Genomic DNA, 15050 nt, shown 5'->3' on the forward strand with positions numbered 1-15050 from the left:
AATTTGAAAAAATTGAATTGAGATTTGAAAAGGTTGAATTGTTTATTATATTTTGTGTGAAATTTTAAAAAAGTTGTAATTATGATATAAAAATTTTGTGTCTCATCCCCACCCGCCAAGATAATAATTGAGTGTGAAATGCAACCATGAGGGACAACGCTAGTCAACTTTATCTTCTTTCTTTCATTTTTTACCTCGAAACCATCGTTTTTCATTCTGGACTAATTTTTGTATATAGGGCAAAATATCGAAACTTGGCTGGTATTGATCGAAACATATCAAAATGACCAAAATTTGATCTAGTATAAAACACCCATATCTATCGTGCCAGGCACTGTTCCGGCACCATAAATTTGGCCGTACCAGCTGATACAAAACGGTATTAAAACTTTGCAAGAGACCCATTTTATCGGTTATCTCAAAAACTATTATGAGAGGAATATTGATTTTATTGTGCCCAATAAGTTGGTTAAAAGCTCACTAATTTTATTGGGCAAATGAACACGAGAAAACCCTGACTCATGGGTCAAGCCCATAAAATGCACCCAACCGATTAGACCCAAGATCCAACCCATGTATATAAACTAAACCCGATATGCGGAACAATACCATCAGTCTTCAACCTAGAAATTGGGTTGATGCTGTTCTCTAGCACTCCTCCACACATCAATAATTGATTTTGATGTTTGTTGAGATATAAAGATTGTCAATCCTCAAGATTATTAGAATATTTTTGCATTTTAAACGATGTTTTGTAAAATGATATTACTTTTACAAGTTATCTTAAAATGCCTCCCATTTAAAAGTGTAGAGGGTGTAAAACAAATTCAACCCTTAAAGCAATAATTACCACCTGCAAGAAGCCATCGCATAAATTATCATCCAGAATTGTGCTCTATATATATTTTTCGTTAACAAGTTGGTAAGCTACATGGAAAAAAATCTACATTGACCACATTCATGTATGCAAGGATAAATAACTTAGTTGTTCTGACCAGTTGAAATATTAAGAATCGATGCGAAGAAAGACAAAGCGTGCAGCCCCAAAACCCCTTTGCCATCTTTCATCATGAACAACATTAGAGGTTCCAATTCCAATTTCAACCAGAAACAATGCTCTTTTTGCTTTTAATTCTCTACCCATTTTCACCCCTGGGAGATGGGCAATGATGTCAAGTACTTCACTAAACGTCACCGACCTTGCAGTTTATACACTCAAGAAAAAATACGGGTCTATTTACTTCAGAGTGCAACCTGCTTCACTACCTCTTCCCACCTCCAACTTTAATCACTAGCAGTATTGCTTTTTGTCATTGTATCTCCTCATAAACGTCTTCATGTTGATTTAGCAATGACGAGTTCCTCAAAGGTGGAGAGCTTAGTTGTCCCGTTCCATCAGCCAGTTTTGACCGAACAATCTGCAAATGCATTACCAATATCATTACCTAGTCTTTGCAAATAACAGCACATGAGATTCTGATAATGAGGCAAAATGGAAATAGCAAGTTCTCATTATATCATCAAGTGGGTCTCTATCCTTTTCCTCTCTGGGAGAGATGCATGCACATAGACGTTTGTTAATTATAACATCACCCTGCTATTATGGACCATCAAATTTCTTTACTCATCAAAAAACAGATTATAGGTCTTTTAACTATTAATACGCTATGTTCATTTTGATTCTTTCTGTAGAATATTATGGTAGACTGGTAGACATAGGTATATAACTTTATCAATTAAATACGAAAGAGTCCAAGCCACCGAATACAAATTTCACTGTAGCTGTTGGTGAAAGCACCAGGTGCACCAAAGCGCAAATCATGCCCAGAGTCTGATTGAAGCAAAAGTGCATATCTATAAACAATAACGTATAATGCCAAAATATTAAGAGAATACACACAAGGTTTAAAGAAAGCAGGACAGTAATAAATTTAGCCTTGTAATTCGAGCTGTTAGAATATCATGCAACAATCAAGTGATCATTAATTAATAAAATTTAAAAATATCATTTAGATAAATATCGTGCTTTACAAAGTATATACAACCATGGTATTTGATAGCTATAATCAAAATAAAGTTCATAGTTGAATCAATACATCCCAGGGGCCAATGACCAAAAAAGTTACTATGATAGGTTTTTTTTTTGGTATATATATATATAGGAAAAAGTTACTATGATAGATGGCAAACGCATTTTCAAAAATGGAAATTTATAATGGTGGGAGAATACTCCCTCCTATTTTCTGTTAATTTAATATATCTTCTACTTATTGTCATACACAAGCCCTTGGAATGCAATTTAGTATACTTTTAATTTTATTATGCTTGATTTTCTTATTTGTTTATTTTAATTGAAACAATATCGTAGCTCAGCCACTTATGGAATCCTTTTATTTTTCATTTTAAATAACCAATGAAATTTAATTGAATGCGCAGAGGGGATCAACCTTAGTAGAAGTATATAAGAGATTACACCCATCTATCTGCAAGCAAACAAAAAAAAAGAGCAAAATTCTTTGAAATCTAGAAAGCTAGAGAACTTGGAACTATTGTCGGTAGCCATCCAATCATAAAGAGTCAAACAATGTGGCTTTTATTTCTATCGTTTTCCTCTCGCGGTCTTCAAAAGTTCAGGCATTACATTCTTGCTAGATGCACCACATTAAGCACAGAAGGACATCTTCCAAACTTCTATATTTCTATGGGTTCCACAAGGACTCCTCCAGCATGCCAACATCCCCATCCCTCATTGCGGCTTGACCCACTCAATCCTTAGAAGTGTCAAATATTGCTACACATAATTCACCAGCCACCCCGCAATGTAACAAGAGGTGATACTTTTCCAGTTATGCTTGCAAAGAGAGCAGCAATCCATTATAAATATGTGCATTTTTTCTCAAGTTGTCTGTTGTGAGGATATATAGACTGCATGTGATCCAATGTATTTTATCCTCACCTCCGCTTCACCAAAAAGACTGCTACTTGTCAACAAACAAAGAGAATAACTCCATCTCCTAATTGTGGGCTGATATTATAAAGTTAACATTCCAGTGAAGTATATATTATCAGAAATCTGCATGTGTTCTGCAATGAAAGCTTCCTTGCATTGGTATAGATGGAAAAGTTCCAAGAAATAGTCTTCGAAGGTTGTTCCCAACACCACACATCGTGCAAAAGCCTGATTTTAGACTCATCATCCACCTCATAGCTAATGAAACGAGAGAAGTTGCATACCCTCTCCTGATGTTTTTCCACACACCAACCCATAAGATCCACCTATCTCATGTGAACACCATCCACCACACATGCCACCACATTTTGTATCCACCACCAAGCACCATAAAGCAACCCTCACTATCGCATAACAGCATATTGAATAAAAGCAAACTTCTAATCTCCGAACAGCCAAATGAGGTTTGGGCAAAAAAAATTGTCCACTTGATTGGATGAAGCTTGAATTCATTGCCAATTATTTTGTAGCTTTTTAAGACACTGACCTACACAACCAATGATGGGAACCTACACAACCAAGGCGTACCTACTCTTAAAAATCCTTTGCAAATTCCAAATGCGCAAATTACAAGATCAAGAGCCAAGAAGATCAAAGAAGCAATGCAAGGATTAGTACAAGCCACTTGGAAAGAAGCTAGCAAGAGCCCAACACTCAAGATGGGCTTGAAAGAAGAAGAACCAGCTTTGATCCACTTGATCCAAGCTGTGGAAGACCTGACTTAGAAATTCAGTCTTTAGATATTAAGACTTTCAATTTGTTTAAAGGATTTTTATTATTAGTTATGAATAAGTGGGCTTGGGGATGCTTAGCCCACATATTTCTTGTTTATTTGAACTAGGGTTTAGAAGTATTGTAGCACGACACTATTTATGCTACAGTACCCATAGCTACTTTTCACTAAGGGCATTTTTGAGAGAAAGGGTCTCAAATTTTAGTCTAGGGTTTTATCATGTTTTTGGGAGGGTATTTAAAGGATGCAACCAGTTATTCCAAGACAGACATTTTATTTCGAATTTTAATTGAGTTAGTTTTCTCCTCTTGTTCTTAATTGAACTATTGAACTTATCAAAGGTAAATCACAACCTTCGTGGCGTTCCTCCTTGTAATTTGAGTTCTTGAGACGGGATTTCAACTGGTCTAGATTTGATATAATCTAGGTTCTTGAAACGAGTTCTCAACGGGTTTAAATTCTCTATCCATAGACTTGAGTTTGGCGTTCTTAGGTGAGTTTTCAAATTGAATGTAGGTTCAAGGAATTCTCTTCCCACGGGTTCATATCATTTGGTATCAAAAACATGTACAGTTTTGTAAAGGAGGACAAAACAATCAAGCTTGCTCCTTTAACTCCAAGCCAGGTCTATGAGGACCAACTAAAACTAAAAAGTGAGGTTACTCATACAAGAAAGAGTGAAAATAAGAGTGATAAAAAAAGAAAGTGAAAATGAGAGTGATAAAAAAAGAATAAGTGAAAAAGAGATTGAGCAGAAAAGAAAAAGCGATAGTGAAAATGAGCACAACAAAATGAGTGAAAAAGAAAGTAGAGATGTGGCTGAGAGTAGAGAAAAAAGAGTCTGCAGAGAGAAAAGGAAAGACAAAAGTGAATTTCTATGCAAGAGAGAGTGAGGTTAAGAGGGCTTTCTTCTCATATCGCCCTATGATTCTTCTTGTCTAGAAAGAGTCTTATCTTACTCTTGATGACACTCACTAGTCTTCCTAGTTTGGCTATTTCCTTGTTGCAGGAGTTTGATGATGTATTCCCAGAGGAGATGCCTAATGAGTTGCCACCCATTAGAGACATTGAGCATCAGATTGATTTTGTACCTGGAGCTGCTATTCCAAACCGACCAGCCTATAGGAGTAATCCAGAGGAGACAAAGGAGCTTCAGAGGCAAGTTGAGGACTTAATGAGCAAGGGGTACGTGAGGGAGAGCATAAGCCTATGTGCAGTACCAGTGCTATTAGTGCCAAAGAAGGATGGGACGTGGAGAATGTGTTGATTGCAAGGCGGTCAACAATATTACGGTAAAGTATCGGCATCCCGTTCCTAACTTAGATGATATGCTTGATGAATTGCATGGCTCATGTATTTTTAGTAAAATTGATCTTAAAAGTGGGTACCATCAAATTAGAATGAAAAAGGGTGATGAATGGAAAACTGCTTTTAAGACTAAGTACGGGTTTTATGAATGGTTGGTTATGCCATTTAGACTTACAAATGCACCCAGTACTTTCATGAGATTGATGAACCATGTCCTATGTGCATTCATTGGCAAGTTTGTGGTTGTGTATTTTGATGATATCCTAGTGTATAGCAAGGACTTAAATGAGCATATTGAACATTTGAGATATGTGTTTGATATGTTGAGATGTGAAAAGTTGTATGCTAATTTCAAGATATGTACCTTTTGCATGGAAAGAGTTGTTTTTCTTGGATATGTTGTTAGTACAAAAGGTATTGAGGTGGATGAAGAGAAACTCAAGGCCATCAAGCAGTGGCCAACGCCAAAGAGCATCACTGAGGTAAGAAGCTTTCATGGCTTAGCTAGCTTTTATCGGCGTTTTGTTAAAGACTTTAGCACCATTGCTGCACCACTCATTGAAGTCATTAAAAAGAATGTTGGGTTTCATTGGGGGGCTACTCAAGAGAATGTTTTTGCCACTATTAAAGAAAGGTGCTCTGCACCTGTGCTAGCATTACCTGATTTTAACAAAACTTTTGAGATTGAATGTGATGCCTCAGGTATAGGGATTGGAGCCGTTTTGATGCAGGATAGGTGGCCCATAGCCTTCTTTAGTGCAAAGTTAAGTGGGGCCTCACTCAAGTACCCTACTTATGACAAAGAGCTTTATATTCTTGTTCGTGCATTAGAGACTTGGTAGCATTACCTATGGCCTAGAGAATTTGTGATCCACACCGATCATGAATCATTGAAGCATCTCAAGGGTCAAGATAAGTTGAATAAAAGGCATGCTCGTTGGATGGAATACATTGATACATTTCCATATGTCATCCGTTACAAGCAAGATAAAGAGAATATTGTTGCTAATGCTTTATCTCGAAGGTATGTACTTCTTACTTCTATGAGTGCTAAGATGCTTGGGTTTGAATATGTGAAAGACCTATATGCCGATGAAGCTGACTTCTCTAATGTGTACATGGCATGAGATAAGGCAGCATTTGATAAGTTTTACAAGCATGAGGGTTACTTGTTTAAAGAAAACAAACTTTGTGTGTCAAGTTCTATGCGTGAATTACTAGTGCGTGAGGCACATGGTGGGGGATTAATGGGACACTTTGGCGTCAAGAAGGCTTTGGATATTTTGCATGAACATTTCTTTTGGCCTAAGATGAAGAGAGATGTCCCTCGCATTTGTGCCAGGTGCATTATAGGAAGGCCAAATCTAAAGTGTTGCCACATGGGTTGTATACACCCTTACCCGTTCCTAGTGAGCAATGGGTCGACATATCTATGGACTTTGTTTTGGGGCTACCTAGGACAAAAAGGGGTAGAGATTCTATTTTTGTGGTTGTGGATAGATTTAGTAAGATGGCACATTTCACTCCATGCCATAAAACAGATGATGCCGCAAACATAGCTGACTTGTTTTTTAGGGAGATAGTGGGACTCCATGGTGTTCCCAGAAGTATTGTTTCTTATAGGGATGTTAAATTCCTTAGCTACTTGTGTTGTGGGGGAAATTGGGTACCAAGCTCTTATTTTCCACTACTTGTCATCCGCAGACTGATGGTCAGACTGAAGTAGTTAATAGAACCTTAACTCAGCTTTTACGCACTGTTGTTCATAAAAATTTAAAAACTTAGGAGAATTGTTTGTCATTCATAAAATTTGCATATAATAGGACCATGCACACTACTTCATATTCTCCTTTTGAAATTGTTTATGGATTCAATCCGCTTACCCCTTTAGATTTGATGCTTTTACTGGTTGATGGCAGGAGTAGCTTGGATGGACAAAAGAAGGTGGAATTGGTGAAGTCACTCCATGAGAGGGTACGGCTTCAAGTTGCCCAAAAGAATGAAAGGGTTGCTTCCCAAGCCAATAAAGGGCGAAGGCGTGTAATCTTCGAACCCGAAGATTGGGTTTGGGTTCACATGCGCAAAGAAAGATTCCCAGCTCATCAAAGGACTAAGTTGCATCCTCGAGGAGATGGACCTTTCCAAATCCTTGAGAAAATTAATGACAATGCCTATAAAGTGGATCTTCCAGGTGAGTATAATGTGTCTGCTACCTTCAATGTTTCTGATCTTTCTCCTTTTGATGTAGGTAAAGATTCGAGGTCGAATCCTTTTGAGAGGGGGAATGATGGGAACCAAGACGTACCTACTCTTAAAGATCTTTTGCAAGTTCCAAATGGGCCAGTTACAAGATTAAGAGCCAAGAAGATCAAGGAAGCAATGCAAGGATTAGTACAAGCCACTTGGGAAGAAGCTAGCAAGAGCCCAACACTCAAGATGAGCTTGAAAGAAGAAGAATCAATTTTGATCCACTTGATCCAAGCTGTGGAAGACTTGACTTAGAATTGGGCCTTTAGACATTAAAGCTTTCAATTTGTTTAAAGGATTTTTATTATTAGTTATGAACAAGTGGACTTGGGATGCTTAGCCCACATGTCCTGTTTATTTGAATTAGGGTTTAGAAGTACTGTAGCACGAAACTGTTTATGCTATAGTACCCACAGCTACTGTTCACTAAGGGCATTTTCTAGAGAAAGGGTATCAAATTTTAGTCTAGGGTTTTATCATGTTTTGGGGAGAGTATTTAAAGGATGTAACCAGTCATTCCAAATCAAACATTTTATTTCGAATTTTAATTGTGAGTGAGTTTTCTCCTCTTGTTCTTAATTGAACTCTTGAACTTATCAAAGGTAAATCACAACTTTTGTGGTGTTCCTCCTTGTAATTTGGGTTCTTGAGACGGGATTTCAATGGGTCTAGATTTTGATATAATCTAGGTTCTTGAAACGAGTTCTCAATGGGTCTAAATTCTCCATCCATAGACTTGAGTTTAGCATTCTTGGGTGAATTTTCAAATTAATTGTGGGTTCAAGGGATTCTCTTCCCGCGAGTTCATATCAACCAAAGAGGGGAAAAAGAGAGAAATAAGTTGGTAAATTAGAGAGGGTACTTCTGATCAAAGCAAACCCCAATCCGAATAAATATAGCCACGTCCATCCAGCTAAAAGGTGTTCAATCTTTTCCAAGACTCCATTCCAAATTGATTTTTCCTTAAAAGAAGCCCCCAATGGAAGACCTAGATACTTCAAGGTGTTGACCCGCCAATAACTTCAGTTCGATGCCAACCCTTAGACCATTGATCAACTAACCTCCTCACCAGTACAACACCTGTCGACAGAACTCCCTTCCATTCAATGTACAAAATTCTTGTCTAAGCTTGTGGCTTCAATTAGTAGCGCTAGAGAACTCTTTTACAACTTTTTTACAATTTTGTTTTAAATGGATAGCATTTTTATAGAGTCCCGCTACGGAGATAAAGGGTTCCCACAAACTGATTTGGCACTGTGCCACATTTTTTTTTTTTTTTTCGGGATCTCATTTGGGCGAAAGCTGTCCTGTTCCTTACCCACTTCAGTCCCCAAAACCCAGCCCGTCGTTTGAGCTTCATCATCCCATTCTTTTCCTAGTGTTTTCCCATTCCTTTGAGCTTCGTTATGCCCTTTCGTCAACCAGTAAGTTACCTCTCTCTCTCTCTCTCTCTCTCTCTCTCTCTCTCTCTCTCTCTCTCTGCTGTTTTTCCACTTCCATCAACTGCTTTTCCCCGTTCTTTTCCTCTTAGCATTTGTTGCCTTTGTTATTTTTGTTGTTTGTACTCATCGTCGGCATCGCCCTTGACGCCGTCGCTCTCCACCATAACCCTTGAATCCCAATCCCATTTTGCTATTATCACAGCTTAAGTAGTAATAATAATAATAATAATGGCTAAAACGAAAGTGACCCATCAAGCCAAAGACCACAAAAAAGCAGCCCCTCAACCCCAAGACAGAAGCCAAAACTAACGAGCCAAACCTATGGATGACCCTTCAGAGAAGCTCCAGAGCCTCAAGTCCCTCAACTCTCTCCTCAAAGAAATCTTTGAGCGCAGACATGGAGGCCGAGTTGACACTATCTGCAATGGAAAAGAAGGTTCTGGAGGCCAAGTTGATTTAGGCAACTTTGGGAAGTGTTGGGATGGAGTTGGAGAAGTGTGTGGTATGTACCTTTTAGGAGACCCAAATGGGTGTTGGGTATGATGGGTTGCTGAGAAAGAAGGGAGAGGTTGAGAAAATGAGCCATGAGAGAGTCTGAGATTGGGTTTTTGAAGAAAGTGTTTGGTGGCCTAAGTCTATCTGGGCTACTTGAAAGGGGAGAGAGAGAGAGAGAGAGAGAGAGAGAGAGAGACCTAGCGAGAGAGGGCTGTCGGCAACGGTTGTGGCGATGGGAACTGACTCTAGTCTGGGTGGCTTTGGGAAGGGAAGGGGGGAGAGGGATGGGCATGGGGGAATAGAAAAAAAAAAAATTAACTGACGTGGCAAGTGTGCCATGTCAATTTGTGGGATTCTTTATGTCTCTATTGTTTTCGTTTTACAAAATAATAATGCTTTCATGAGTCTGTTGCGCTCCACTTAAAATAGAGTTACAAACTAGTTGTAAAATATGGTTGTCTTTATCATTTTTGGCTTAGATTGGGATGGTGGGAGCCCAATTTTCTGGCACAGATCAAGCTGAGAGAGGCAGCAGGGATGAAGATTTGCCTTTGGAGGCACCTTCTTATGCAAGCTTGACAGCATCCTGTATGTCAGGCAACAAAGTACTCAGAAAGTAGGAAGCTCAGCTAGGGTGTTGTCAGGGATCTCGAAGAAGTATGTGCAAGCTAGGCAGAGTATGGGGATAGAAAACATTAGGGGCCAATGCTTATCCATGGAGAAACGACCTAGTGAGCAGCTTAGCGAGTTGAAAGATTCAACCCTCATGTGAACCACTCTGTTGCAGCCCTTTAGCTTTGATGGAAGTCTGTTTTGCCTATTCTAGGATCTTCGGAGCGGATTTTAGATATATTAAAATGTTTCTATAATTATGTGTAAGTGGCTTCGAAAGGGGCTTCACGTGTGATTTTGTTAAAGTGGTATAGAAGGGTGGTGGAAAAAGTTGATGAATATGTGGGAGATTTCTCTGTTGATTGCAGGGTCTTATGGCTGTAATAATGATGCTACCAGAAGGCTCGTTGGATGAATTGGTGGGATTAATTAGTTGGTGGAACCTTTCATGGTGTATTGGGGGTAATTTTAATGTTATTCACTATCCAATTGAGAGATATATGGAGACTCACTATTCCCAAGAATTACAGAGCATACACACATGGTATAATAATAATGATAATAATGAATGATCACAAAATTACAGAGCTGTACAAACGATTTGAAAAATATCTGACACTTGAGGGAAAAAGATGAGTAAAGCCTGTTGTTGGGTGACAATGAGTATTAGAAAAGAGTGTTTATTTGCATGAAATAATAATAGTTCAAATAAGATTCAACAAAGAGTATTAAAGGCATATGCATCCTCACCTTTTCTATTTCATCATGAAGAATAGGATTGTCTTTCAAGTACTGTAATGCTCTGTCTCTCCCCTGTCCCAACCTTTTTCACAAGCATAAGACGGCAATAAGCCAGACTCATCTATATTCATAGACCAAGAATAAAGTTTAACTTGTCTGAACAGACGGATAAGAAGAATTGATTGGTGATCAATCATGATCATTCTACAAAACATGGGGCAGTATTGTATACAAATTAAAAGTTAACTCCAATCATATGCAGAAATTTAAAATAATAGGTTTTTTTCATATCTCTAAGCTCCAAGGGTAATATAGTGAGAAAAAAAAAATCTTTAGCACAGAACAAGAGGTAAGGAGAAAACTAAACTTAAAGAAAATAAAGGATTTATATAATTTTCAAAGTAATTTCATTTACTTCCATTGAGCCACCTCAAAATTTTCTAAATCATTGCCATTTGCAACCAATTTATTTTTTTCATTTCAATTTATCTACCCTAAGAATCCAAAGATTTATAAGTTTCGGAGATACTTCTCTCTCCGTACACTTTTACAATGGAATATTGCTCTGGTGACCTTTGCTGGAACTATACTCCATAAATTTCTACTGGTTTTAACTGTTATTTGTTTAAGATGGAATTTATAGAACGCCTTTTGATAGAGACAAAGGTGTTTGTATTATCACTAGAGGGGGGAAGCTGGTTTTGTATTACAGAGAGGAGTGGAAAGACTGCCAAAGAGATGATTTTATCTCAAAGCAGTGCCCATTGGCTGGCCAATGCAGTGGAGGAATGCACCTTATTGGAGGGAAGCAAGAACTTCTACAAGCCATATCGGGATGGTACGAAGGCTTTGTTTGTACATCTTCATTCGAATGACTTCGGGTGGTACTTCGAAGTAACTGAATACGGCAGCAGTGGGTGTAGTGGTCCTCCGGCAATCTCGGAAGGTACAGAAGGTGGGGTTGGCAATACCTCTCCAGGGAAATGAAACATGCTCTGTATATGCATGTTCTGGTAAATAAGAAGTCGATGTCGGCAGCACCCATGGACAGAGTAGCAGACAAAGGAAAGGGGTTGGGGAGGCAGGAAATCTTGTATGCAGAAGCGGCAAGGGTCGGCGCTGGGAAACAGCCGGCTATAATGGGTGGTTCAGGTCACTCCTTGGCATTGCTGCAACAAGTAAGAAAAAAGGAGGAAGGAAGAAGGGGGGGGTGGTTGTGTGTTAGAGAATGGTTGAGGGTCTATACTTGAAAGGGGTGGTGGCAGCTTGTCCCACGCTGCCTCAATGGAGAGGGAGATACAGGGAATCCTTAATGGTTTGAAAGAATAAATTATTTTATTGATGAAGGCTGTAGAAACTCTTTCAACTAAAATGGAGTTGGGCCAGGCCCTGGGCGTGGAATTAGGCCAACAGACAGCTGGTGGGACTTCTTAGTTAGTGGGAGTTACCAAGTTGCATAGAGGGTGACTTTCATGTCTCTCGTTTCTCGAGTGAGAGATCAGATATGTCCCACATCCCACTTGCTATTAGGGATTTTTCTGACTTCATTTCAGAATGGGCATTTATGGATATTCCGCTAATGGGAGGTTCGTATAGTTGGTCTAACACTTGTGAACTCCCATCCTGGTAGAGAATTGATAGATTTTTGCTAACTCCATAATGGTAGTTACATTTTCTGAAGGTAACTCAGAGAAGATTACCTAGGGTATGCTCAGACCACTTCTCCATCCTTTTATAGACTGTGGAGGCATACAAGGAGGCAAAAGGTATTTTAAATTTCAAAAATATGTGGCTTAAGATTGACGATTTTGTAGACAGGGTACAACAGCGGTGGTCTTCTGATGATTTCCAAGGCTATCCAAGCTTCATAATGGCAAAAAAGCTAAAAGTGCTAAAACAAGATTTGAAGCAATAAAATGAACAAGTTTTTGGCAACATAGGTCTACAGTGACGCTCCCTTCTAGAGGAACTACAGGGTTTGGAGGGTGAGGAGGAGGCTAAAACTCTTTATGAATCCAAAACAACTTGCAAGAGTCAGATAGTTACAGAACTTGAATGAGTCATATTGATGGAAGAGATCTCTTGGAGATAGAAATCAAGGGCACTATGGCTCAAGGAGGGAGACAAGTGTGCACAAAGTTCTTCCATAGGGTGGCTAATTCGCATTGGAGGAACACGTTAATGATATGCTAATGATAGATGGAGTAGTATCTTCAGATCAATAACCACAAGGGGTTGGCCCAAGTGGTGAAAGCCTTGATCTTGGGGTATCACTCCCTTTAAAGTCCAAGATTCAACACCTCATGGGTGTAAACAATCCTTTGGGGCCACAACCCCTGGTGATAAGCTAGCAATTTAACTAGTTCCGAATAGGGAAACTTCCAAGGGTGCGGTGCAAGGGATTGGAGTTCACTTTGCAAGGGTGGGTCCAAAGGGTCCTACCTTGGAGAGGTTCCCCGACATCAAAAACAAAAAAAGTATCTTCAAATCAGTCAATCATCAAGAACCACATTGCACGTTATTATGAACGTCTACTAGTCAAACAACCACCATGGAGACAATTAGTAGGTGGTTTGACTTTTTCTGTACTAGATCCACAGTGTGCAGGGTGGCTTGAGAGGCCTTTGAAGAGGAAGAAGTACGCAAAGTCGTTGGAGGTATGGCTAGTGACAAGGTCCCAGGCCCAAATGGTTTCACAATGGGCATTTTCCAAACCTGTTGGGAAGTGTTAAAGGGCAACCTTATGAAGGTATTTCAAGAATTCCATAGTAATGCTAGTTTTGAAAGAAGTCTGAATGCTACCTTTTAAGCGCTTATTCCCAAAAAAGCGGGATCAGTGGATTTTCAAGACTATCGTCCCATTAGCCTCTTGAATGGGGTTTATAAGATTCTATTCAAGGTGCTAGCAAACTGATTGAATACAGTGATGAAAAAATTAATCTCGAAGCCGCAAAATGCATTTTTCAAAGGCAAACAAATCCTAGATTCAGTTTTAATTGCTAATGAAGTGTTGGATGGACGATTCAAATCTTGAAAGCCGAGATTACTTTGCAAACTAGATATGGAAAAAGCCTATGATCATGTAAACTGGAAGTTCTTACTTTATCTACTTACAAGATGTGGTTTTGGTGGGAAATGGCTTAATTGGTAGAATTTTCCATCTGAACAGTTTGCTTTTCTATCTTGGTTAATGGGTAACCAGTGGGTTTTTTTGACTTCTCACATGACTTGAGATAGGGGGATCCGCTCTCTCCCTTACTCTTTTTATTTGTCATGGAAGCCCTAAGTCAGATGATTGTGGACCTCATGGAAGGTGGGTTTCTTTATGTTTTTTCTTGATGTTTCTCATCTCTTGTTTGCAGATGATACTCTCATCTTCTGAGGAGCAAATCTCGGGCATATCCAATCTATAAGGGCTCTACTTCTCTGCTTCAAAGCTGTCTCAGGTTTGAAATTTAATCTCTCAAAGTCTAAATTGGTACCGGAGGGGGACTGTTCACAAAGCGGCAACTCTAGCCTCCCTCTTAGGATATAAGGTATCTTCTCCACCCCTTTGGGTGCTCCCTTGAAATCAGAGTAGATTTGGAATGTAGTGATTGAGAAAGTGGTATGCAGACTAGCATCTTGGAAGAGGTTGTATTTGTCCAAAGATTGTAGGCTCACCTTAATTAAAAACACTCTTTCCAACTTACACACCTATTTTTTGTCCTTCCTCCCACTACCAGCAAAGGTTGCCAACCATATTGAGAAGCTACAATGCGACTTTTTGTGGAGTGGTTTGGGGGATGGGTTCAAGGTCCATTTGGTTAACTGGTCAATGGTTTATACTCCAATTCCTGAGGGTGGACTGGGGATTCGCAACTTGATGAAGTTCAACCAAGCTCTATTAGGTAAATGGTTGTGATAACATTTATCAAAAAAAAAAAAGGTAAATGGTTGTGATGGTATCAGCACGTAAACAGGGCCTTGTGGAATACTGTTATAGATTCACAAGTTTGGGAGGCATGGGATGGATGGTGTTTAAATGAGGTACATGGCCCATATGGGGTGGGTCTATGGAAATACATAAAGGAAAAGTTAGGAGTTCTTCTGGAGACATAAGACATTGTTATGGGTGACGGCTTGTGTCAGATTTTGATATGACAACTGGTGTGGTGAATGAAGTCTTCAAGACACTTTCCTTGCCATATTTGGGCTTCCACGACTAAAGGATATAGCGATAGCAAACCACTTGCTTTTTTCTAGGGGTGGTAATACGTTACACGACCCGTTAACCCAACACAAACACTACACGATAATAGCAGGTTAGAATTTAGTCTTAACAGGTTCGGGTCAAAATGGGTTAACCCGTTAAGACACGATTGCTTAACGGGTTGATAACAGCTCAACCCATTTTTACCCATTATAACCCATTATGACACGTTAAAAAAATTAAAGTTACAATTATACCCTTATACCTAAA

General features: G+C 39.1%; 1 protein-coding gene across 3 annotated transcripts in view; it reads right to left on the bottom strand.

Annotated features, from left to right (window-relative positions):
• Positions 1-875: 875 nt before the first annotated feature.
• The window catches only part of LOC122281363 (DNA repair protein recA homolog 1, chloroplastic), a 28535-nt gene continuing 14360 nt past the window's right edge, over positions 876-15050 (bottom strand). The window contains exons 12-13 of one of the 3 annotated variants that reach the window (XM_043092775.1): positions 10598-10670; positions 876-1418 (exon numbers count right to left, since the gene is read on the bottom strand). In XM_043092775.1, coding sequence (XP_042948709.1) covers positions 1311-1418; positions 10598-10670 — 181 coding nt within the window. In that variant the 3' untranslated portion in view covers positions 876-1310. Of the gene's footprint in view, positions 1419-10597; positions 10710-15050 lie in introns of all 3 variants that reach the window. The other 2 variants (XR_006230202.1, XM_043092776.1) reach the window with 2 other exon arrangements.

The sequence above is a fragment of the Carya illinoinensis genome, chromosome 11 (genome assembly GCF_018687715.1).
Source record: "Carya illinoinensis cultivar Pawnee chromosome 11, C.illinoinensisPawnee_v1, whole genome shotgun sequence".
In the NCBI taxonomy this organism is placed as follows: Eukaryota; Viridiplantae; Streptophyta; class Magnoliopsida; order Fagales; family Juglandaceae; genus Carya; species Carya illinoinensis.